Source organism: Halichoerus grypus, chromosome 15 (assembly GCF_964656455.1).
Source record: "Halichoerus grypus chromosome 15, mHalGry1.hap1.1, whole genome shotgun sequence".
NCBI lineage: Eukaryota > Metazoa > Chordata > Mammalia > Carnivora > Phocidae > Halichoerus > Halichoerus grypus.
The window spans coordinates 56,407,122-56,433,041 of record NC_135726.1 but is presented as its reverse complement, the minus strand read 5'-3'; the positions used below and the strand labels follow the sequence as shown (position 1 = coordinate 56,433,041).

The 25,920-nt window shown below is 39.7% G+C and overlaps 2 protein-coding genes across 7 annotated transcripts in view; both read left to right on the top strand.

Annotated features, from left to right (window-relative positions):
* LOC118548101 (KRAB domain-containing protein 5-like) overlaps positions 1-25,920 on the top strand; it is a 55,753-nt gene that overhangs the window by 10,682 nt on the left and 19,151 nt on the right. For 2 of the 6 annotated variants that reach the window (XM_036111860.2, XM_078063434.1), the window contains exon 5: positions 23,315-25,207. The exons of the other annotated variants lie outside the window; for them this stretch is intronic. In XM_036111860.2, coding sequence (XP_035967753.2) covers positions 23,315-23,325 — 11 coding nt within the window. In that variant the 3' untranslated portion in view covers positions 23,326-25,207. Of the gene's footprint in view, positions 1-23,314; positions 25,208-25,920 lie in introns of those variants that run through there. 6 annotated transcript variants of the gene reach the window in all.
* LOC144380288 (uncharacterized) lies at positions 12,208-16,978 on the top strand. Its single transcript, XM_078063414.1, has one exon. It carries the CDS (start codon positions 12,276-12,278, stop codon positions 14,949-14,951), a length of 2,676 nt encoding a protein of 891 aa, XP_077919540.1. The 5' UTR covers positions 12,208-12,275; the 3' UTR covers positions 14,952-16,978.

Genomic DNA, 25,920 nt, shown 5'->3' with positions numbered 1-25,920 from the left:
AAGCACAACCCACAGATCATTATCTCAGAGGAACAAGAATGGTTCTTGAATGCTTGTAATGGGTATTTTGAACAAGAATCATACAGTGATACTGCAGTGGTTTCTTTAGAGTGCATTTGAAATTAATATGTTTTAATTAGTAACACTGAATGGATTTTAATGTGTTAACACTGATCTGGAAAGAAGTGTTACTCTACACGAACCTCAGCCTGCCCCAAATTCATCAACATTGTACGTAAAGAGACAGAAACACAAAGTATACTTGACCCTTGAACTACGTGGGTTTTTGAACTGTGTGGGTCTACTTACAGTGAGATTTAATTATAGTACAGTTCTGTAAATGTATTTTCTCTTCCTTCTGATTTTCTTAACATTTTCTTTGCTTGAGCTTCCTTTATTGTAGGAATATCATATATAACATACAAAATATATATTAATTGACTGTGGGTTTTTTTTTTTTTTTTTAATGAGAGAGAGAACAAGCAGGGGGAGCAGGAGAGGGAGAGGGAGAAGCAGGCTCTCCACTGAGCAGGGAGCCCCATGCAGGGCTCAATTCAGGACACGAAGGCAGGTGCTTAACTGCCTGAGCCACCCAGGCGCCCCTAATTGACTGTTTTTGATAAGGTTTTTTGTCGACAGCAGGCTATTGAAATTAAATGTTAGGGAGTCAACCTTCTACATGGATTTTTAACTGCATGGGGTTGGGTACTTTGAACCCCTGTTTTATTCGAGAGTCAAGAGTCACCTGTATTTGTTAAAGCAGTGGGATGATATCACTAATAATTTTTTTTCTCTGTGGCCTTTAACATCAAATTATTTGAGATTAGTTTCCCCAAGTTTAGGTAATACATATTTTCCTCCTTATTTTAATTGCTAGGGCAATATGATGCTTCTTTTTTTTTTTTTTTATTTTTTTTTATTTTTTTTATTTTTTTTTTTAAAGATTTTATTTTATTTATTTGACAGAGAGAGACATAGCGAGAGAGGGAACACAAGCAGGGGGAGTAGGAGAGGGAGAAGCAGGCTTCCCCGCGGTGCAGGGAGCCCGATGTGGGGCTCGATCCCAGGACCCTGGGATCATGACCTGAGCCGAAGGCAGACGCTTAACGACTGAGCCACCCAGGCGCCCCTGATATGATGCTTCTAAGAAGGATGATACAGATGTTTTTTATTAGAGTGTGGCTAAACAATTCCATGATACTGCTGCCTTGGAATTCATTTGTTGTAACCAGACTACCTGCAGGGGTTTGAGCTGACTCTAGTCCCGCCCAGTAGCAAATACACTAGATAAAAGCCCCCGAATGACAAGCAAAGGTGACTTCCTCAGTAGCCTTTGTGAGAGTGTCCACTGGCAGTATATTTACCTTAAGCCCTCCTTAGAGAAGATCCCCGCACAGTTTACCATACTCCACTCATTTTGGTTTGAGTTGTGCACTCTAGCCTTAGCCTGGGAACTCTAAAGCACTTCAACCATGGACTCTCAGAAAGGCATCTGCCCCAGTTCTTGCCATTCGCCCTGCCTGCACTTAGTCTTGACCTCTTCATGTTGTCCCTCGAGGCATATTATGTACATCCTCCAGGATCTATGAGTGGTAAACTTTATTTTACTTTCCTTGTTGTTTTTAATTGAACCATGACTCATCACGCAATCCCTAGGGGTCCTACTTAACAACTGCTAATTGAACAAAGTCAATACATACATAATTACAAGCCATATCTACAGAATTTTCAATTACTGTTTATAAAAGTTTACCCTATATTTTTCATTGCTTGTTTTCATGAGTATACAGAACACAACATTTTATGGTTTTGATAATGCACAGAATGTAAAATGTTATATTAAGCTAAAGATATATTTCGGAATAAAAGAGTAATTAGGAAGAAGTACGCATGCGTGTATGTGTGTGTACCTGTATCTTCAGAAGGAAAGGGAATATGGGGGCAAAGAAGGTTATTTCCAAATTTCAAAATTCATGATTCCCTAGTAAACAAAAGTGGGATAGATTCATAATGGGAATAATTTTCTCTACATTGTGTTGAATTTATTTCTCCTAAATCTCATGTACCTTGGCTTGAAAATCTCCCCATGCAAATCATGTCTTGTCTACCTCCCTACTTCTCAGGTAGGATCTACTCTGTTTTCCTTGTTCCAGTGTTCAGGAACTGTTGCTTATATGTTTTAGTCAGGGATTTTAAGAAGAGTTTGCATGAAATGACATGGTGTTTAAAAATCCACCTAAATATGGGAGTAATTCCTCACTGAGCATATTAAAAATTCCATGTAGTTTAATTGCTCCATTTCACGTCTTCCTTCTCAAGTGGAGAAGAACACTAAGTAAGATTTCTTTACTTACTATTCTTTTCCCTTCTTGGAAATGACATCATCCAAGGTAGTCACTTTATTCTAACAGTTTGATTAGGTGAAAAGTTGGAGACTTCATTGAGTCATGGGTTGTTTTAACATTCATTTGAAGGGACTAAGCATGGGACAGTGGTCAAGGCTTAGTAGATGTTCTAAACTTAGGAAGAAAACAATACTTTATTGGGAGTGATGATGCAGCCCAAGGTGACATGAAAAATATCTAGGCTAAAGAATTGGCATGAATTCTTCATGTGGGGAGAGGACACCTGTCCAAGGCTGCACTACTGAGTCTAAACTTAGAAAGATTAATTTCACTTGTTTTCCTTCCAAATCTTCTCCAGTTTTTCCATGTCCTTCTCTCCTTTATGACATAAGGCAACAGAGCTGTCCTCCTCTCCCGTGTTACGGAGACTGCATTGTCACTCTCTCTCCCTCCCACACGGGCTGCACAGCCCCTTGTAGGTTGTTAGGAGGAGCTTTAAATTTTTAATTGAACGGGAAGTGGTTGGTAACTGGATCATTTGAGACCATATGTAAGATTTAAACCGTATGCCATCACCACATCCTTGGGAGAATAGGAAAACACCATCAATGGGCCACAGGATTACTTCAGGCACTTGGTACTAAGAGTTGTGAGGACAGATAAAACATGATAATGGCATCCTTCGAGAGGGAGATAAGGCTTACTAAAGCAAATATGGACAATTGTAAGAGATTTTATTTATTTATTTATTTGAGAAAGTGGGGGGGGGAGAGAGTGAGAGTGAGAACAGGGGTAGAAGGAGGGGCAGAGGCAGAGGGAGAGGGAGAAGCAGACTCCCCCTGAGCCTGGGATCATGACCTGAGCTGAATGCATACACGCAACTGACTGAGATACCTAGGTGCCCCTGGAAAACTCTTGTAATGTGGGGGAAAGAACTGGTAGAGAGCTCCCTTTGGTCACTGCAAGGTCTTAAGAAGCTTCTGGTTGGGGGCGCCTGGGTGGCTCAGTCATTAAGCGTCTGCCTTCGGCTCAGGTGGTCCTGGGAATCGGGCTCCCTGCTCCGCGGGAAGCCTGCTTCTCCCTCTCCCACTCCCCGTGCTTGTGTTCCCTCTCTCGCTGTCGCTCTCTCTCTGTCAAAATAAATCTTGAAAAAAAAAAAAGGAATCTTCTGGTGATGACAAATGTCACAGAGTTGGGGACTTGGGAAATGTGGTAGTTTTCTGGGATTCAGGGATGTCAGATCCTTTACTCATGATTTCATGAATTCTCTGGTGGTTCTGAGGGCCAGGTGCTATTGGGTGACAGAGATTAACTGTACCTTTCCAGGTATAGGCATGGGAGTGGGTGGAGAGAGGATATTTGTGGGCATAGATTCAAGATGTCATTTGACTGAGTTGACGCTGAAGATGAAGAAGGCTTTTTGGATACTACTAGGCAGAAGCAGCAAGGCATGTGCTGTGGTCGCACGAAACTCTGGTCTCCCAGGTATATAACCGTAACATAGGTCTGATTCCCTGTACATGAATGACATTCCAGGGATGCTGACCCACAGCTGGCAGGGACCTCCCTCACTTCCACTCAGCCCGTTGATGAATCTAGTCCTGTACTCGGCACTGTGTGCAAGGCGCTGATGACCTGAGGAGCACATCACGAGTCACCTGCAGTGAGCATGTCTGCTTCAGACAGCCCGCCCAGTTTTTAGTCTTTTTTCTTTTTCTTTCTTTTTTTTTTTAAGATTTTATTTATTTGACAGAGAGAGACACAGCGAGAGAGGGAACACAAGCAGGGGGAGTGGGAGAGGGAGAAGCAGGCTTCCCGCCGAACAGGGAGCCCGATGTGGGGCTCGATCCCAGGACCCTGGGATCATGACCTGAGCCGAAGGCAGACGCTTAACGACTGAGCCAACCAGGTGCCCCAAGAGGATTTTTATCATTTGTAGAAACTGATAAATTTGGGTAGTATGTTATACTCATATGTCACAGTGGTTCAATTGAAGGATAATAATTCATTTTTCAGTACCTGTTACTTTGTGGGAAGATACACCATGAAAAAGTTGAAGTGTACTTATAGAAAAGATGTGTACTTTGTGTTAGGTGCATAGTGAGTAGGTAGATGCTCATGTTTGATAAAACGACTCAGACACCCTAGAGTGTACTCTTGATTCCATTTCTTCCCTCTGGTATTGTCTACCTATAGGCATCGTGTTTATTCTTGCTCTCTCATGGCCCCAAGATACTTGCCCCCCCACCAGGCATCAAACCGTGTTCCTTGCAGCCAAGAAGGCAGTGTAAGTCTGATAGGACTTAGGGAATTTGATTTGAAGCCTTTCTGTTCTCATTCAGGGACAGGGAAAGCCATCCTCCGCACGGCACTATTCCCTCCATGTCATTGAGCATAACTCATCCTTATATGGGCGAGTTTAAGTAGCAATATATATGTGTAGCGCAGGTGGCCATGTAAGGTGTTTGTGAATGGCTCTTGTTCTCTGATCTGTTTCACAGCATATGACAGAAAGGCAATCACACATTGCACTGAAACTAGCTCTTACGTAAAGGCCCTGAGATTTAGCCTATCCTAATCTTAATGCACAGGGCGTTTATTCTGCATCCAAATGGAGTACTAATTAAAGGTCCTTAAGCGTGCAATATTTATGGTCTTAGGGTAAAAGTCCTCAAGTATAGTTTTATACTGAGAATGCTATATTCAATGCCATTATAATATAACATGTATTAAAGTCTTGTATGCATTTCATAACTTCATAAAATATTTAAATAAGTTCCAGTTCACTTGAATTTGGATGGCTTTCATTCTAGAATGTGAACAGAAGTGTGTTTGGGGTGATCCCATGAAGCTCAAGGAAGATATTGAGAGAAGGGAGAGATGGAAGGACTCTAACACAAGGTAGACTGTGTGAGAGTCAAATTCATTTATGATTAAAGAAAATGTGCATTGTGTAGGTTGCGTGTGTTTGTCACAACACTAGTGTGACCACAAACAGACAGTTTCTAGAGTGACTTATTTGTGGACAAGTCGCAGATGACCTGTGACTTAGTTATTACAAAGGTAGTCAAATTTAGCCCATGTCAGAATCACCAGGAACAGTAGTAAATGTTGGATTGCTGGGTCTATCACCACATTACCATGTCAGTAGTTCTGGGGTGCAGTCTCCCAAGTTTCCTTTCTTACACTTTCTCGGGTGCCTGTCTAGAGAACCCACTTTCAGAACCAATGTCTGGGCACACGTGTGTGCTTATGTTCTTCAGTAAGGAGATGAGCCTATGTAGACAGCAGTCAGTTACACGGGTCTGGAGTCCTGGTTCTCCAGGTGTGAAAATAGACTCATGTATGTGCTGTACCTTTCCTGTGTCTTTACCTTGGACACCTGAACTCTGTGTCTGGCTCTCCATAGTCCAGCAGAACGCCACTCAGGCTGTGTGTCTGGTTTGGGCTGAAAATTTCACTTTGAAGTCTCAGTTCACAGAGGCTGTTTGTGTGTGAAGACTTCTGGGTGAACCACTGAGTGTCAGAGAGGAAAGAGAATCCAAGCACAGGTCACCTTCTGGAAGGGCATTTGACCTCTGTGCATCATCTTGATGTGTAGGGTATCCAGATTCAAACCCTGATTCTACTAATAATTGAGTGGATCAGTAAACCTTCTTTGAACTAAATCCTTTGTGTTAGTAAAAGGACAACAATATTAGCACTAACCCACAGAATCAAGAACTTTAAATACATTATAGTAGATAAAAAGCATCAGTAACACGGGACATACATTGTACATACTATGCAAAGGAACATGGCAGGCTTTAGTGACTATTTTGGATTTTACTTTTTATGAGAAAGGTAGCCCACAAGTCATGTTTCATGCTGAATCCTTTCTATCTGAATGTGAATATTGAACTTCGGAAAATAATCAAATAGCCTTTGTGCATTTGAAAATCGGACTGATTTGACTGGGCCAAATTTTCATTGGAATACTGCAGAATTTCTCACTCTTGTATCCGTACCTTTTCCTTTACTTAAATGGAATGAAAGCAAGTTTGAGAGGTTTTTTTTTTTCCTTCCTTAAGGATTTGTTTGTTTATTTGATAGAGAGAGCACAGGCAGGTGGGGCAGAGGGAAAAGAGGAGAGAATCCAAAGCAGACTCTGCTCAGCATGAAGCCCAAGGCAGTGCCTGATCTCAGGACCCCGAGATGAGGGCCTGAGCAGAAACCAAGAGTCGGAAAGTTGACCAGCTGCACCACCCAGATGCCCCAAGTTTGAGAGGTTTTATTCCCAGTCATCTGAATGTAGCCAGTTATTTGTCATTCCTTCTAGAGGAACCCTAGGGATTATGACAGCTTCTGGTTTAAAATATTTGCAATAGTTTCAATGTCAGCTTATTTTCTGCATTCACAGAGGGCCAGACCTGTGTCTGTTGACAACTGTGGGCCCCTACGCGGTTGCCAAGCCAGTGCTGGCTAGTCCCTGGTCCAGTGGGACCAGAGGTTATGTTCAAAGGTTTGCAGGACGGAAGGCCATTCTCTGGTGGTGGGCAGTACTATAGGCAAGACTGTGACTGCCTGGGTTCATGGTTCAGATTCCTGGTCATGAAGAGTAAGAGGTTGTACTCAACACTTGGGCAATGCTGATGGCTTGGCTTTCTCCCCAAGTAGACCTAAAAGATAGGCTCTGGGATTGCCCAGGGTCTTTGTTCAGGTTTCCTGATGGGGCAGGAGTGTAGGCTATGTTCAGCAGTGGAGGTTAGGATCAGCAGTGGGAAGTGACTTCCAACTTGGATGCCTGCCCAGACAGGGCCATCAAATGGCCTCCATGCTCTAGTTCAACCTACTGGCTGGAGCTCCAAGTCAGGTACACCTACTGACAGCTCCTTGACTGGGTGGGTCCATCTCAGCTCTGCAAGTGGGCAGAGTCACCGGGATCTCTGATTGGGTGTCACTCCAGAGTGGAAGACAGTCTGCTCTGGCAGTCTTCCAAGATCTGAACACTGGTTGCCTTAAGCCTTACCCACCTTCAGACGCTTAACGACTGAGCCACCCAGGCACCCTTTAATGATTTTTCTTAAAAGGAAAGTCAGATAAGCAGATCTTAGGTTAACAGCTCAGTGGGATTTCACAAACAGATCACATCTCTATAATCCCTTGAGATCAAGAAACAGAATATTGTTTGTCCTCTAAAATTCCCCTTGGGGGGGCGCCTGGGTGGCTCAGTCATTAAGTGTCTGCCTTCGGCTCAGGTCATGATCCCAGGGTCCTGGGATCGAGCCCCGCGTTGGGCTCCCTGCTCGGCAGGAAGCCTGCTTCTCGTTCCCTCTCTGGCTGTGTCTCTCTCTGTCAAATAAATAAATAAAATTTAAAATAAAATAAGATACAATAAAATAAAGTTCCCCTTGTGCTCCTCAGTAACTTTCCACAAAGCTCAGCACCCCTTTAACACGTAAGGCAATGGATTCCTGTCCTGGTTTTTGTACTTTATGTAAATGCAGTCAGGCAGTGGGAACTGACTGGAACTCTTTTGTAATTGGCAATTTTTTTCTTTCCATCTATTGCTTGTGAATTTATCTGTATTACTGCACGTTGTAGTGCACCATTCATTAGAGTTGGATGGATCCATTTCCATTATGTGACTATCAATTGACTGCAGCATTCTACTATTAATAGGCGAGTGGATGGTTCTAAGTCTATGACTGTCATGACTAGTACTGGCATGTAAAATCTATAATTTGTCTTTTAATGAAACATGTATAAATACCTGCTGTCCAGGGGTGCCTGGGTGGCTCAGATGGTTAAGCGTCTGCCTTTGGCTCGGGTCATGATCCCAGGGTCCTGGGATCGAGCCCCTCATCGGGCTTCCTGCTCAGCGGGGAGCCAGCTTCTACCTGTCCCTCTCCTCTCAACTCCTGCTCTCTCTCTCAAATAAATTAAAAAAAAAAAAAATCTGCTGTCTCTATATTTGGGAGTGAATTGTCGTTAAATAGTGTGGATATTCAACTTTAACAGATATTACCAAACCCCAACCCACAACCTTTGTATAATTTTTCATACTCGCTAGCAGCGTATGGGAGATCTGGCTTATCCACATAATTTTCAAAACTTGGGAGTTTATGTCCTTTTCACAGTAGGCTTCTAGTTGGTATGTGATGTAACCAAGTCTTGGTTTTATTTCCTTTGTTGTTGTTACTTCCTTTTACTACGGAGTTGGGCATTAACGTTGGGATAATTTCAAAGTGTCTAGTTAGTTATTATGATTCTTTTTTTCTGTTGTGATATCCTTTTCTTCAGGCTTTGTAGTGTATATATGCTAAGAATGAGACCCTGTCTTTTCTCTCATTATACCTCTACTTCTATCTCTTGAGTTTGTGATGAAGAGAAGTTCTTAATTTTAATGTACTCCAGTCATTTCACCCACTATGGTTAGGGTTTTTTACCATTTTTAGAAATACTGTCGGGCGCCTGGGTGGCTCAGTTGGTTAAGCGACTGCCTTCGGCTCAGGTCATGATCCTGGAGTCCCTGGATCGAGTCCTGCATCGGGCTCCCTGCTCGGCGGGGAGTCTGCTTCTCCCTCTGACCCTCCCCCCTCTCATGTGCTCTCTCTCATTCTCTCTCTCTCAAATAAATAAAATCTTTAAAAAAAAAAAAAGAAATACTCTCTTATACCAAGACCACAGAAATATAATCCTTTATGTTTTTCTAATAACATCATTAAGTATCTTACAGTTTTGCTCGGAAATGTATTAAACAACGTCTTCTGTGGTTTGTGTTGTGACTGAGGTTTTCTGTTTAAGATTTTGTTTTTAAGTAATCTCTGTAATCAACACGGGGCTTAACCTTAAAACTTTGAGATCAAGAGTCACATGCACTACCAACTGAGCCAGCCAGCTGCTCTATGAATGATTATTCCTATATTCCCATAGCAGAATGTCTTCTAGGGTTGGGCAATAGTACAAGTAATGTACTTGTCATAGACTGTAGCTGGAATCTTGGCAAATTGATAGCTGTTTTTACCATTATCTCCCTCTCTTTACATCACTGGGCGAAGGTTAAGTTCTACAGATTGTACTTCCAAACATGAGTATAATCAACTCATTGGCCATTGTCTCTAAAGGAGTCCCACCAAGAGTGACAGCTTTTGGGTGAAGAGATTTCTGTCATGATCTCGGATGTAGACTTCTTCGGTATCTTCGCAGAGTGACCAGAGATGTGTCCATTGCAGTGCAGTGTGGGTCTTGGGTGTCTTCTAGACCATTAAGATTAGTCATATGTACGCTGCTTGGAAGGAGCTAAAGTAAAAGCTTCCAAGTACACGAGCTTTTCATTTTCCTCCATATGTCACTGCCAAATAAATCATGAAGGAAAACCTATTTTGGATACTGTTGTGGATATCAGAAGAAAATTACACATTTGCTATATCCAGCATTGTTACTGTTCCTTGAAATCATGTTGTGAGCTCATGATCTACACCAGTGGTTCCTTGATTTTCATCCAGTAGAGGCATAAGCAGTAGGTCAAGTGTATGCATAAGATCAGCATTTCCTCCAGATCTTCACCTAAGTTCAGAGCCACCCAAAGTATTTTTGTCATTGTGGCACTTCTGTTTCATTAGATTCAATCTCCTGCAACTTTTATGTCTACATTGCTGTTGTTAATATTCCCCATTGATGGTTCCTGAACACCTCTGCCCTTATTCCTGTGTGATTCCCAATCCTCAGCCTTTTTACTGTAATGTGCCATGATTCCACTATATCCAGGGCTTACTCTTCCTGGGTAAGAAATATAAAATCGTCTCATCTTTTCAGATACATGTAAATTGTATGCTTTTGCACAGTTGTTTCTTCACCCCTCTCCCTTAGCTCACTACAGAAATTTAAGGTAGATTCTCTTGAGTATTGGGATTTCCTTACGTGTTCAAATGCAAGACCTATAGGGACATTGAGAAGTGAATGTTACAGCTCATGCGATTGTTCTGTATTGGATCCTGTGGATCATAGTCTTAACAGTGCATGATGTATTTAAAAAAAAAAAAAAAACAGTGCATGATGTAAATTGAATAGATTTTCTCCCAGATCCTGTGTCAGATTAAGGAGTATTTGACGAGGTGGTGTACACATGGGAAAATTAGGCAGGAGCCAGGCCGGGGTCAAACTGAGCGGTGGATACTGTTGGGAGACGATTCTCTATGGGTTTATGTTTCTCCATGTTTTATTTTTATTTTTATTTTATTTAATTATTTGTGAGAGACAGAGCACAAGCAGGGTGAGGGGCAGAAGGGAGAGGTACAGACACATTCATGTAGAGAGGGGAGCCGGGTACAGGGCTCGATCCCATGATCCCGAGATAATGACGTGAGCTGAAATCAAGAGTCAGACGCTTAACCAACTGAGCCACCCAGGTGTTCCTGATCATGCCATTTTTGATACTCATTCTATTAAAGTGCAGTCTCAAATTGACGGTATTCCGTATGTTGAAACAGCCTTGAATTCCAGGAAGAATTCTTACTTGATTGTGTTGTAAAATGGTAAAGTGTGCTTTTGATTCAGTTGGCTTTATTTTATTGTTGACTTTGCAAGAACAGGTAGTAATTTGTACCCTTCTTTACTTGTAGCATCTCTCCTTTGGCTTTGATAACCTGGTAATGCTGGTGTCATAGAGAGTGTTTTCAACATTTCCCTTCTCTTTACTCCTTGGAAGTGTTTGAGGAGATTTCAAGTACTTTCTCATTATATATTTGTATGATTTATCCAGTGAATTCATCTGGCACAGGACTTCTCTTTGTTGGAGGTTTTTGTTTTTGTTTTTAAAAGATTTTATTTATTTGACAGAGAGAGATACAGTGAGAGAGGGAACACAAGCAGGGGGAGTGGGAGAGGGAGAAGCAGACTCCTCACTGAGCAGGGAGCCTGATGTGGGATCATGACCCGGGCCCCCCCGAGCCGAAGGTAGATGCTTAACGACTGAGTCACCCAGGTGCCCCTGTTGGAGGTTTTTTTTTTTTAATTACTTTTTCAATCTACTAAGTAGTTGTAGATCAGTGGAGATTTTTAAATGTATTTCTTCATGTTGGAGTCCAGGTAGGTTATATGTGTTTTGATATTTATACCTATTTATTGGTATCTACTTGGCATATAATTATATATCATTTCCTTTTATAATTATTTTTATGTCTGTGGTATCAGTGATACCGTGTCTGCTTTCATGTCTTCCAATTTTAATTGGTCTTCTCTTTCATTCTTACTTGATTTAGTTACAGGTCTGTCAATTTTGATTTTTTTCTTTTTTCTGAAAACCAAATCCTCCTATTGTTGATATTTTTCTATTTTTGCTAAATCCTACTTTCTTCATTTCTGTTTTATGTTTAAATTTCCTTTCTTGCTGTCGCCAGGATGGCTGTCGTTTAAGCCTTAAGACTTCAGCTCAGGTCATGATCTCAGGGTCCTAGGATTGAGTCCCGTGTCAGGCTGCCTGTTCAGCGAAGAATCTGCTTGCCCCTCTCCTTTTGGCCCTCCTCTTGCTCATGCTCTCTCTCCGTCTCTCTCTCTCTCAAATAAGTTTTTTAAAAAAATTCCTTCCTTCTGCTGATTTTGGGCTCATAATGGTACTTCTCATGATTATTTGAGGTAGAGGAGAGTGATTGGTGTTAACCCTGACAATACTACAGAATTACCTGTTACACTATGTGGTCAGTATGTTGTCTGCAAGTTTATGTGTCCCTGGAGGAATGAACTCCTGATGATTCCTTCTCAGCCATCTTGCTGACGTTCTCTGATTGATTTTATGGTTGTATGTTAGACGTCATCCGTATATTTGTCTGAAAGTTGTAAGTGGAATGACGTTACTTTTCTGTTATTCAATATCTTTCAGCTGTATCTTCACATGGCACCCTGAGCTTCCTGCCAGAGCTGTGCAAAGAAGCTTCATTTCAAAATGTGTCAATGGGTCGATATAAACATAGTGTCCTTGAAAAGTTACACTTAATGATAGACTGGGATAATGATCATAAAGGATATATCCAAATTGAGACTACTGCCCATAATAGGAATCTCACTGCCCACAATGGTGAAAGATACAAAATATTTTGTAAAACCTTCCTTTTTAAGTCCACTAGTTCTGCAAAGCAGGGTGTTTCTGTAAGCAGAATCTCCAATCAAATATTCAAACGTACATATTTATGGATAGAGAATGTGGAAAATCTGGAAAGTTACCTAGTCCATGCTGAAAATAACGATTTGAACAATTTTGAAAATAGGATTGGATTGACCTTTCAGTCAAATATTTCTAACCTTCAGAGATTTAAAAATGGAGAAACAACTGCTAAATGGGATCCATTTGAGAGGTCCTTCACCAAGGGCTCAATCCTCCAAAATTACGAGAGCATTGTCAATGGGGACAGAATTGCTCAAGGCAGTGAATGTGAGAAAAAATTTCATCAAGGCTCAAATGTTAATGAACATCTGAGGACTCATTTTCAAGAGAACCATTCTGAACATATTAAATGTGGGGAAGTCGTTTATCAAAGATCCAACCTTCTATACAACAGTATGCATATAAGAGAGAATCCTTACAAATTTAATGAATGTGAAAGAGATTTTAACCAGTGCTCCAGTGTTGGTGATCATCAGAGAGTTCATGTGGGAAAAAACCCATACAGATACAATGATAAGCCCGGGAACATGTTTAGTCAGTCATCAGTAATATGTATACGTAAGACAATCTGTAGTGGAGAGAAACCTTACAAAAGTAAAGAATGTGGCAAGGCCTTTAAGCAGTGCTCAACCCTTACTCAACATCACATAATTCATACTATAGAGAAACCTTATAAATGTAAAGAATGTGGCAAGGACTTCAACAAGCCCTCAACGCTTACTCAACATCACAGAATCCATACTGGAGAGAAACCTTATAAATGTGAAGAATGTGGCAAGGCCTTTAGCTTTCAGTCAAGCTTTATGAAACATCACAGAATCCATACTCGAGAGAAACATTACCAATGTGAAGAATGTGACAAGGCCTTTGAGCAGGAACCAGACCTTATTCAACATCACAGAATTCATACGAGAGAGAAACCTTATAAATGTAAAGAATGTGGCAAGGACTTCAGGAAGCAATCACAACTTACTCAACATCACAGAATCCACACTGGAGAGAAACCTTATAAATGTAAAGAATGTGGCAAGGACTTCAGCTTTCAGTCAAGCTTTATTCAACATCACAGAATCCACACTGGAGAGAAACCTTACAAATGTAAAGAATGTGGCAAAGCCTTTAACAAGCCCTCGACGCTTACTCAACATCATAGAATCCATACTGGAGAGAAGCCTTACAAGTGTAAAGAATGTGGCAAGTCCTTTATCCAGCAGTCACACCTAAGTGTACATCACAGAATTCATACTGGAGAGAAACCTTACAAATGTAAAGAGTGTGGCAAGGCCTTTAGCTTTCAGTCAAACTTTATTCAACATCACAGAATCCATACTCAAGAGAAACGTTACCAGTGTAAAGAATGTGGCAAGGCCTTTAAGCAGGAAGCAAACCTTATTCAACATCACAGAATTCATACTAGAGAGAAACCTTATAAATGTAAAGAATGTGGTAAAGCCTTCAGGAAGCAATCACAACTTACTCAACATCACAGAATCCACACTGGAGAGAAACCTTATAAATGTAAAGAATGTGGCAAGGCCTTTATCCATCGTTCAAGCTTCACTCAACATCATAGAATTCATACTGGAGAGAAACCTTACAAATGTAAAGAATGTGGCAAAGCCTTTAACCAGCAATCACACCTTAATACACATCACAAAATTCATACTGGAGAGAAATCTTACAAATGTAATGAATGTGGCAAGGCCTTTAGCTTTAAATCGGGCTTCACTCAACATCACAGAATTCATACCGGTGAGAAACCTTACCAATGTAAAGAATGCGGCAAGGCCTTTATCCAGCTCTCGCACCTGAATCGACATCACAGTATTCATCATGTAGAGAAACCTTATAAATGTAAAGAATGTGGCAAGGCCTTTATGCTCCTTTCAGGCCTCACTCAGCATCACAGAATCCATACTGGAGAGACACCTTACCAGTGTAAAGAATGCGGCAGGGCCTTTAAGCAGCAGTCAAACCTTATTAAGCATCACAGAATTCATACTGCAGAGAAACCCTACAAATGCAAAGAATGTGGCAAAGCCTTTAAGCACCACGTGCACCTGAGGCAGCATGACAGCATCCACACTGGAGAGAAACCTTACAAATGCAAAGAGTGTAGCCGGGCCTTTATCCACCAGTCAGGCCTCACCCGACATCGCAGAATCCATACGGGAGAGAAACCCTACAAATGCAAAGAATGTGGCAAGGCTTTTAACTGGCACTCAGCCCTTACTCTACATTACAGAATTCATACTGGAGAGAAACCTTTCAAATGTAAGTATTGTGGCAAGAGGTTTATCCAGCAGTCAAGCTTTACGCAACATCACAGAATTCATACTGGAGAGAAACCTTACAAATGTAAAGAATGTGGCAAGGCCTTTATCCAGCAATCACACCTGACTTTACATCACAGAATTCATACTAGAGGAAGTCTTACAAATTTGAAGACTGAGAGAGAATTTTAAGGACTGCTGAACCCTAACTCCACATCAGAGAATTCATATTGGAGAGTAACTATACACGTGTATAAAGAATGTGGCAAGACCTTTAAGCAATGCTCAACCCTCATTCCTTATCAGAGAATTTATAGTGGAGGTGATTTTACAAATATAAAACTTTGGCAAGCCCTTTCATAGTGCTCAGGCTGCTTCCAGCATTACAGAATTCATACTAGAGAGAAACCTTAGAAGTGTACAGAACGTGATAAAACTTTTGGATTGCTCAACTTTTTTTTTTTAAGATTTTATTTATTTGACAGAGACACAGTGAGAGAGGGAACACAAGCAGGGGGAGTGGGAGAGGCAGAAGCAGGCTTCCCGCTGAGCAGGGAGCCCGATGTGGGGCTCGATCCCAGGACCCTGGGATCATGACCTGAGCCGAAGGCAGACGCTTAATGACTGAGCCACCCAGGCACCCCCGGATTGCTCAACTTTTACTCAGCATCACAGAGTTCATACTGAGGAGAAATAACTACATACGACAAATGGAAAGAATGTGGCAAACCTCCAGCTGAAGTCATAACTTGCTCAACATCATCCATCCTTATCATACAGGAGCAAAACTGTAACATGTAAAGAAAGTGGCCAAGCCTTTAAGTGGAATTCAATCCTTACTGGGTATCTCAAAATGCAGTCTTGGTTCAAACTGTACAAACATAATGAATGAGGAAAGACTTTCTCTTAACAGTTTAGAAAACATCAGAGTTGAGAGAAGAAAAGTAACTTGAAGATAAAAATATGTAGAAACGTATTAAACATCAAATGTCAATAAATGTCATAGAATTCACAGTACAAAGCAGTACATCTGTCACTCTTAAGAGATTACATCAAAAAAGGAATACAAAGTTAGTTAGATAATGTATATGCTGTTGTGCTTCAAAATACAGAAGAGGGATTTTTTAAACATTTGGTCAGTATTTTATTTTTAAGATTTTATTTATTTGACAGCACAAGCAGGGGGATCGGCAGGCAGAGGGAGAGGGAGAAGTAGGCTCCCCGCTGAACAAGGAGCCCAATGTGGGACTCGAATCCTGGACCCCAGGATCATGAAATGAAGAAATCCTCATAGATACCAGAGAATAACTAAACTCTTCCATAAAATGAGATGCACCCACATTTTTAGAGAATGACCGGAGTCCTGAAAGTGTTTTAGTACGCAAAATTAAGCTGGTAAGAAGTTAAACTAGTCTGCTATGTAAGAGGTCTTCTTTAAGCCTCATGGTAATCACAAAATGAAAAAATGTAGTAGATACACAAAAGATAAAAGAGAAAATAACCTAAGTATTCCTGTATAGAAAATCATCAAATCACAAAGATAGCAAATGAATAAGAAAGGGACAAATAATTCTAAATAGCTAGGAAACAAAAGAATGACAACTGTAACTCCATACTTGTATTGATAGTTGCTTTAAATATAAAGGGACTATATTCTCTAATCCAAAGACATTGCCTGAAGCGAAAGAAATATGAGACCCAACTATAGTCTTCAAGAGACTCACTTCAAGTTTTAAGAATACACAGACTGAAAGTGCAGGTGTGGAAAAAGATACTCTATGCAAATGGAATCAAAAAGAAAGCAGGATAGCTATGTTTCCATCAGTCAAAATAAACTTTAAGCCAGAGAGTGTAGTAAACCATGGCAAAGGTCATTATATAAAGGGCTCACTTTGTACAGTGTTTTTAATTATGTGGTGTTTGGCATAATGTCAAAAAGGATTTCCCCCATTTTAGATTTGGAAGGACAGGAATAGTACGATTATGTAACTTGTGTAGTCCTTACCACTCTCAAAACCAACACCTTTTATACGACCCATTGCTGTGTTTTGAGGGTTGGGGGAATAAACACTGGACAACAATTTGAGAAAGACCTATTGCTTTCAGATTTTGATGTGTGTGAAAAAAATACGGGTGCGGTGAAAATCTTGACAATTTAACAAGTAGCCAATAGTTTATCAAAACTAACTTGTACAGGCTAATAAATCTTTGCCACAGTATTCAGTTGTCTAACCTCTTGCTATTATACATTGCATATTTTTTTCACATGTTATTTAATTTACATTGTTATCTGCTATTTAAAGTCCCTAAATAAATTACTTGTACTTTCAGGCAGGTTACCATAATGCCCTTCAGTAAGATTTCTGATATTATTTCTGGGCAATTTTTCTTTATATATAGTTGCAAATGATAGGCTTTGTACGGGTCACCTTTGTTATAATTGTGATAGTGGATTTAGTTCAAGCTGAGTTCTTTCTGAAATGTACATCTTCCCATAAGAAACCCTTACATTCCAGTTGATTCAAAGTTTCTAGCATAGCTTACATCTGACTAACAGTTGTATACATTATATATGCATTTATTAAATATAAAGCATTCACTCCCTTAATGTTGGAGAAAGGAAGCTAATATACTTAGGATTTGTGTTACATTAAAGCTGTAGGTTTGTATATTCATGTAGAGTAGTTGCTTTCTGCTCTCTGAGCAAAAAACAATTGGATTGTTGTGTTGATTTTTTCAAAATTTGGATGCATAGGAGTAACTTTTTTTATTAAGATTTTACTTTATTTTATTTTTTAAAGATGTTATTTGACAGAGAGAGACACAGCGAGAGAGGGAACACCAGCAGGGGGCGTGGGGGAGGGAGAAGCAGGCTTTCCACGGAGCGGAGAGTAGGATGTGGGCCTTGATCCCAGGATCCTGGGATCATGAGCAGAGCTGAAGGCAGACGCTTAATGAATGAGCCACCCAGGCGTCCCAGGAGTCACCTACTTTTAGAAACTAATTTTGTTTGATCTATAGTATTTTTTACATTTACATTTTTCAATTAAATATATGTGCTTTTCCTTAAAAAAATAAAAAGTAATAAAGCCGTCAATTCAACAAACGGATATAACTTTTATAATTGTTTGTGCGCCCAACATAAAAGCAAGTAACACATAAAACAACCATTAGCAGACAAGAACAGAGGAAGACACAGCAGTACGTTAGAAGGGGACTTCAATACTGCGCCTTCAGTAATGGGTAGCTTGTCCAGACAGAAAATTTATAAGGGGACATCAGACTTCCAACACTGCATCCAACAACATCTGAAAACACATTCTTCTCACATGCACATGGAGCATTCTCCAGTATAGATTATATGTTAGGCCACAAAACAAATCTTAATAAACTTATGAAAGAAGTGATACCAAGCACCATTTCCAACCACTATGGCATGAAACTAGAAGTCAAGTACAAAACTAGAAAATACACAAATACGTGGAAAATAAACGTGAAATTATTCATAATAACCAAAATAATGGAAATACCTTGTCCATTGTCAGATGAATAGATAATGTGGTACGTATATACAATGAGTACTGGATATAATTAACAATACATTTGAGAATAGCTCTTAAAAATGATCACATGAAAAATTGTAACTCTGAGGTGATAACTATGTTTTGCAATATATACTTCAAATCATAATACATCTTAATATAATGTTACATGTTAATTATATCTCAGTGAGACTGAGGAAAAGTGAAATAAGCAGATTAGTGGTTTCCTAGCCACAGGGATGGTGACAGTTAAAGAATATCCAGTCTCTTTAAGAGGTGATTTAGTGTAAAACTGACTATGGTTTGCTTGCACCTGTATGTGAACCAGAAACCTAACATTTGCACATTTTGAAAAAAGATTTTGACAGAATACAAGCAGGGGGAGGGGGGAGGGGGAGAGGGGGAAGCACCCTCCTTGCTGAGCAGGGAGCCCAATATGGGGCTCCATCCCAGGACCCTGAAATCGACCTAAGCCAAAGGCAGGAGCTTAACCAACTGAGCAACCCAGGTGCCCCATCCGGTCCATTTGTACATTTTATTTATTTATTTATTTATTTTTTTTATGTTTTTTTTTTTTTTTTTTTTAAAGATTTTATTTATTTGACACAGAGAGAGAGAGCGCGAGAGCAGGAACACAAGCAGGGGGAGTGGGAGAGGGAGAAGCAGGCTTCCTGCCGAGCGGGGAGCCCGATGTGGGGCTCGATCCCAGGACCCTGGGATCATGACCTGAGCCGAAGGCAGACGCTTAACGACTGAGCCACCCAGGCGCCCCATTTGTACATTTTAAATGGGTGAATTATACACTATGGAAATCCTATGCAAAAGCTGTTACAAAGAACCCTAAATAAGAAATGCCTGCATAAGAAGACTAGTATAACATACCAAGACTATATAAGTGCAGCTCTTAAACACACACGTGTAAGATTTCAAATGGAATTTATGATTTAACTTCTGTGTTTTAAGCACACAGGAAGTTTTGTCAAATTACACATACATAATTATTAGTATGAGTTATGTTCAACACTTTGGTGTTGGATGAAGAAAATGTACAGATGCTAATCTATGGGTTTCTCCAAGGAAAAAGTCAATAGAATGGATATCTATGTAATCTCTTTGTATTTCACTATCTACATTTCTGTAGATCTGTAGATACAGAAATAGATAATAGGCATATCAGAAATAGATCTCTCTTTCTCTATCTCTTTAATGAATTGGCTAACCCGATGGTTGAGAGCTGGCAAGTCTGCAATCTGCAAAGAGGTCCAGCAGGCTGGAGACCCAGGGAGGCACTGATGTTGAAGCTGGAGAATTTGAAGACAGTCTGGAGACAGTGTTAGGAAAAAAGCACCTTTGGAATATACAGCTAATTACTATGTTCTCCAGAATAGACTGTCTAGTAAGTGGTATGGACTTACTGGCATATAACTAATAACAAACTAACTGAAATAGAAGAAAGTGCAAATAATTTCTAAAAGGAGTTAAACGTCATCTTAGAATATTTTGACTAAATGTAAGAATATAAAGCATTTTCAAGTATGCACTAGTTCATACCTTCCACAAAAGACAAAATCAGAATTATGGTAGGATGTATACATTTAACAATGGAATCAAGAGCATATCCATTTTTCATAGGTAGCATAAGTAAAAATTTCGTGTTAGCCGAGGAGAAAATATTTTAATTATTAAATAGGATTAAAAGACAACACCTCTGTAATTGAACCTTATTTTTCTAAGTACAGAAGTTAATTGACAGAATAACTTGAATATTCAATAATGAATTGCTCAAATTTCACAGCTAGTAGAATACAAATAAACAGAGACATCACTTTTAGCCTCATGATAGACAAGATTAAAATGAGTGGTAATAAAGAGGTTGGTGAGGCCAGGAGGAAAAACATACACTATGTATAAAATGGGATATAAGTGTAACTTTGGGGAATAGCTCCTGTGCAGTGTCTATAAAAATTTTGAATTCATTCACCTTTGAAGCAGTAATTACAGCTCACATTCTACTACTCATAGAAATAAATAGGGGCGCCTGGGTTGCTCAGTCAATTAAGCACCTGCGTTTAGCTCAGGTCATGATCCCAAACCTGGCATCAAGCCCCATGTCTGACTCCCTGCTCAGCAGGGAGCCTTCTTCTCCCTCTCCGTCTGTCACTCCCCCTGCTTGTGCGCTCTCTCAAATAAAAAAAAAGAAATAGATACAAATCTGTCTGAAACATAAATCCCATTCTTTACGTGGAGGAACTTAAAAATGCCTTCTATGTGATCAATAAGAAAATACATGGATATTTTAAGGTATATCCTCATTCCATTTTTACTACTAATAAAACATCTCTAAAATAGATCACATAAATGTTGAGAAAAGCTGCATCACATTATACAACAAATATGCAAGTAAAATGGCATGCATACTTTTAACTCAATATCTGTATGTATATTTATAAAAGACTTAAAATTATACAGCTAGGAAAATCTGAGTGTATGTTTCCATAGAGAGGGATTCATATTGCATATATAATTATAAAGTACATAACTTACCTCTCATTTGGAAGTATTTGAAATATTTGCCCAAAAAGAAATGTTGCATTGGTAACAACTGTTGGAAGCACACTTGAAACTGTCCATCTGCTCACAAAGCCAAAGTTCTAGGTTGTTTCCTAGTTGAATTGTAAGCATTTTTCTCTCATTTATAATGAATGACCCAGAACAATTACTCGATATACAATTGGCCTTCAGTTCAATAGATGAAGTATAGATTATTTCACAGACCAACAGTTTTTAGATATCTAGGTTGATTCTATTTTTTTAATTAATTCTGTAATCAAGTTTGTCATGATTTTTTTAATTTTTTTAATTTTTTATTTTTTAAAGTTTTTTTTTTTTTTGACAGAGACCGAGAGAGCGAGAGAGGAGCACAAGCAGGGGGAGCGGGCAAGGGAGAAGCAGGCTTCCCGCTGAGCAGGGAGCCCGATGTGGGGCTCGATCCCAGGACGCTGGGATCATGACCTGAGCCGAAGGCAGACGCCCAATGACTGAGCCACCCAGGCGCCCCAAGTTTGTCATGATTTTAAAGGCAGTGTTAATAAGAACTGATTTCAGGTTATGGATTGATTTATTCTATTCCCTATAACACCTCTGTTTGGTATTCAGTGTTCAGTAATGCTCTCGTTCATCCTCTAATGAGGTTCTTAAATTCTGGCAGAAGTGAGTACTCTGCATTTTTCAGGACTTTGCACTTTTTTGGGGCCATTGACCCCCATCTGGATTACATGTGCAGTTTCTGTAATCCCGGTCTACACGGAGCAGCCCAAGTATCCAATGTCCATCCACCAAGCACGACAGGCTGTCCTCCTCTTTGATATCCAGAAACTGACTGCCAACTCCAAAAGGAATCTTGGGCATCAGAGCTGATCCACCCCCAACGCAAAACTTCTCAAAACCTTTAGGTCATTACCTCATGGTGAGAATTGTTCAGGGCACGTAAAAAGCCTGAGGAGAAAGAAGTGAGAACTGACAGATTCTGTGATAAAGGGAAGAAATATTCAGAGAGCCAGCCTTCAGTAGAACAAGAAAATAAGGAAACAAGTCGATGAAAAGAAGCCCATTGGGCAGAACACCTCAGAGGAAGAGAAGTAAAGGTTTTCAAGTTGTAAAAAGAACAGTCTCTGAGTGAAAGTTTCAAAAATAGAAATATTTTTCTCTAACTATGGGTTAGGATGCACGTAAGGGAGACATTGAAACTGTCCCTACCCTAACATCCATTTTCTGATGAATATCAAGAGACTGTTGATGTGAGGAAAAAGTATTTAAAAAGCTTTGCATCGGGGCGCCTGGGTGGCTCAGTCGTTAAGCGTCTGCCTTCAGCTCAGGTCATGATCCCAGGGTCCTGGGATCGAGCCCCACATCGGGCTCCTTGCTCAGCAGGAAGCCTGCTTCTCCCTCTCCCACTCCCCCTCTTGTGTTCCCTCTCTCGCTGTGTCTCTCTCTGTCAAATAAATAAATAAAATCTTTAAAAAAAATTTAAAAAAGCTTCTCATCGTGTGTTTCATAGAGCAGCTGTTAGGCTCAAATGCATTTTGTGACATTTTGTCTTCTTTAAAAAATATTTTAGTACCAAGCGCAAGCTCAGCATGCATTTTTCCCAACTTTCTACCATGCACAAGACTTCACACATCTCACTCTTTTGATAATAGTTTCATTTTCCTCAGGTGTGAATGGAGAAATAGGTGATCTGATAATACTAATAACTTCATTTCTACCCAATATTGTGTCAAAAGTTGAAGTTTCACAGTTAGGGTATCACGTTGATTGTTTCATACTGTGAATACTCTTCACTTACTGTGAGATCTCACATCTCACTTACACAGTCCTGTACACACAGATGAGTACTGTCTGATAATTAAGTCATTCTGTCTTCATGAAATCCAAGTTGGTCTTGGGGCAGATTCCTTTTCCTATTATACTGCAGTAGTTCACGTAACATAATGAAAAACCCAAATGTTTCTTCATACTTCATACTGACCTGTAGAATATTTCTACCTAAGAACATTGTGAAAACAAAATTTAAAAAATACTGTCTAATTTGAAATGTCAAGGTATAAGAAACAAAACTAAATGGAGATCTAAATTAGTTGAAAACCCAGCTGTCATGATTTATTAGTATAGCACGGTTAAAGTACCGTCTTTGTTACAACCCAGCACTCTGCCCCTAAGCAGTGTGCACATTTTCACGTAGTAGCTAAAATCGTGTGTCCGTATAATTTTCTCTGCAAATTAAAACTATGTATGGGCCCATATTACAGAGTCGTGAAGATTTTTAGAAAGTAACACACGTACATTGTTCATATCAGTGTTGCATACAAATTATTTTTTCAAGGCTGATGTGGTTGAGGTTTGTAAGTCTTTTTTGACAATGATCTACTCTTTGAGTAGGAACTAGTAATAAATGCAAACTATTGGCTTTCAGCGGACCTGCTCCATTTAACTCCTGCCTCATATTTCCAACAGGAATCTGGTAACAAAGGTGAATAAGCAGTCATCTGGAAACCAGCAGAATAGCCTCCAGACACTTGACAATAGGAGTATCATTTTTATTATAGTTGAAATCCTGAGGAATTTTTCTCTTGTTTACCATTATACCTTCCTTTTCTTGCCACTGGGAGCAGGTAGGTCCACGGATCTTATTCTCAAACACCTGACCACAGCCAACTCCTTGGTTATTCTTTCTAAAGGAATCACCTAGACAACGGCAGGTTTGGGGTTGAAAAGTTTTCTTAATGATTTTGGATGCAAACTTGTGTTCTATGTTCACAAAGTAGGCAGGGGTGTGTCTGTCGGCACCACCTGCCTCCTGAGTGTATTTCAGGTGATCGGGGTCAGTCCTGGAACTCCAGGTGGGCAGAATTTAAAGTAAAAGCTCCCAAGGACATGGAGTCTTATATGTTCCTTTTTGGATGCTATATACACTGATAAATTTGATTTTTCCTATATATGTGACTGCCAAATTGAACAGCTTTCACATCACAAAGACGAAAGATTTTGGATACTGTTCTGTTACATTTCAAGGAGAAATCACAGTGCCACTATTCCTGAATGTCTATTAGTCCCTGGTGTTTTACCTTTGGGGCTCATGATCTGGGCCAGTGGCTCCCTGCTTTTCAGGCTGCCCAGGAAAAAGAGGCAGGGGTCCAACACATTCATAGAAATTGGGTTTTCCCCAGATCCTCCGAGGAGACCACAGTTACCCAGAACATCCTCGTTGTGCTGAGCACTTTTCTATCATTGAACACCCTCGCCTCCATCTTCCAGGTGTGTATAATAATAACCCCAATTGGTTGATGGTGAACATCTCTGCACTATTTGCTGCATGTTTCCCAACTGTCTGCCCCTTTCTTCTCATGAGTCATGACTCCAGTCTATCTGGGCTCTGCTGGGACTGGATAAGGAATACAAATCCCTTAATATAATTAGAGAGATGTAAATTCTAGATTTTAACAATGTTAAAATGTTTATTCATTCATCTCCCACCGAGTCCTAACCTCTGTTATTCAACACATTACAGGCAAGTAGTGACCAAGACAGACTGAGCCCTGCCCCAATATATTGAAAGTAACCTGTAATAGCAATTGTAAGGGAAGTGTTATGTATTTATTGTGTCCTTGTATAACTCGAATGATTACTGTTTACAGTGGAGAAGCTCAGAGTCTATGTGCTAATGAAATGTTAGGTCCTAAAACAACCTGTAGATTATAGAGAAATATTGGAGTGTGTAAATTTCAATGTGACAAATGGGAATTTAGGACAATTTTATCCATAAGGAGGCACATATGAGATGGCCCTTCAAGAAACTGAAGAAAACTGTGGACGCCCAGAATAGTGAAATAGGCTTTGGTGCAGCGGGATGGCAAATTCAGTTTGGGGCAGCGGAGAAATAGTGGGTCTACTTTCAAGCCTTGCACAATGGATCCTAGAGAGATGGTATTCATTTGAAACGTGAAGTTATGGAGGAACCTTAGTATATTTAAATTCATGTGAAAATGGACATATATGAACTGAATGTGGAGGTCAAAAAAAAGATGTACTTGCTGATCTTTTAAAGATACCCAGTGTACATGAAAAGTTTATACACACACAGTCTTTGATAAAGGCATAATTTGGGGATCTATAAAAGGTAATCATTTTTCTTTATTTAGTGATTATATCAATTGACCATATTGGTATTATGACCTTTAGATTCACCCGCATGGTGAAAAACTTTATAATGAAGTAGTCATTAAATTTGGAGTAGGTGATAAACATACATAAAGGATATTCCTCCACTCTTCAGAATTATTTCCTCCACTCTTCGAATTTATTTTAATACAGCTCTCTCTGTAATAACATTGTAAGCCTGATTCAAAATATTAAACATTCAAGAAAGTAGACAGCTCACTTTGACCTACTGATCTATGTCATTTTCTAAATATTTATATATATTTATATACATTATATACATTTCATTTATATACATATAAAATGATATATAGAATATATATAATGATATGTATAAAATATATACAGGCTAGAATGATATATATATATATATGATACATATATTTATGATCCTGTTTAATAATGAGGTTGGTGGTTTGTGGAGGTGAGAATATTTTTTAAAATATTTTTCTCATTTGCTAACTACCAATTACAAGTTTCTGTTGTGAGGTCATACACCTGCAACCAGACTGTTAAGAGTGTTCAATAGAAAGTGTTTCTCTTTCAACATCCCTGGAGAGCAAAAATGCTGTCATATGGAGGACAGCAGACCATGCTAAAGTCTGACACATGAGGGATGGGCACCAAGCTTGCGTATTTTGTTGGATTCTATGTTTCCCTGAGAAATTCTTGTAGTGTAATTTCAGTTCCTTCCTAATCTTCAGACCACTTAGTTGTGCATAATTCATAAGCAGAGAAAAGCAATCAGACAAATAACTTGATAGACTCAGTGATGGAACAATTAAAATGAAATGACAATAATTTCTTTTTTTTTTTAATTTATCTATTTGTCAGAGAGAGAGAGAGAGTGTGAGCATCAGATGAAGGAGAGGCAGAGGGAGAGGGAGAAGCAGACTCCCCGC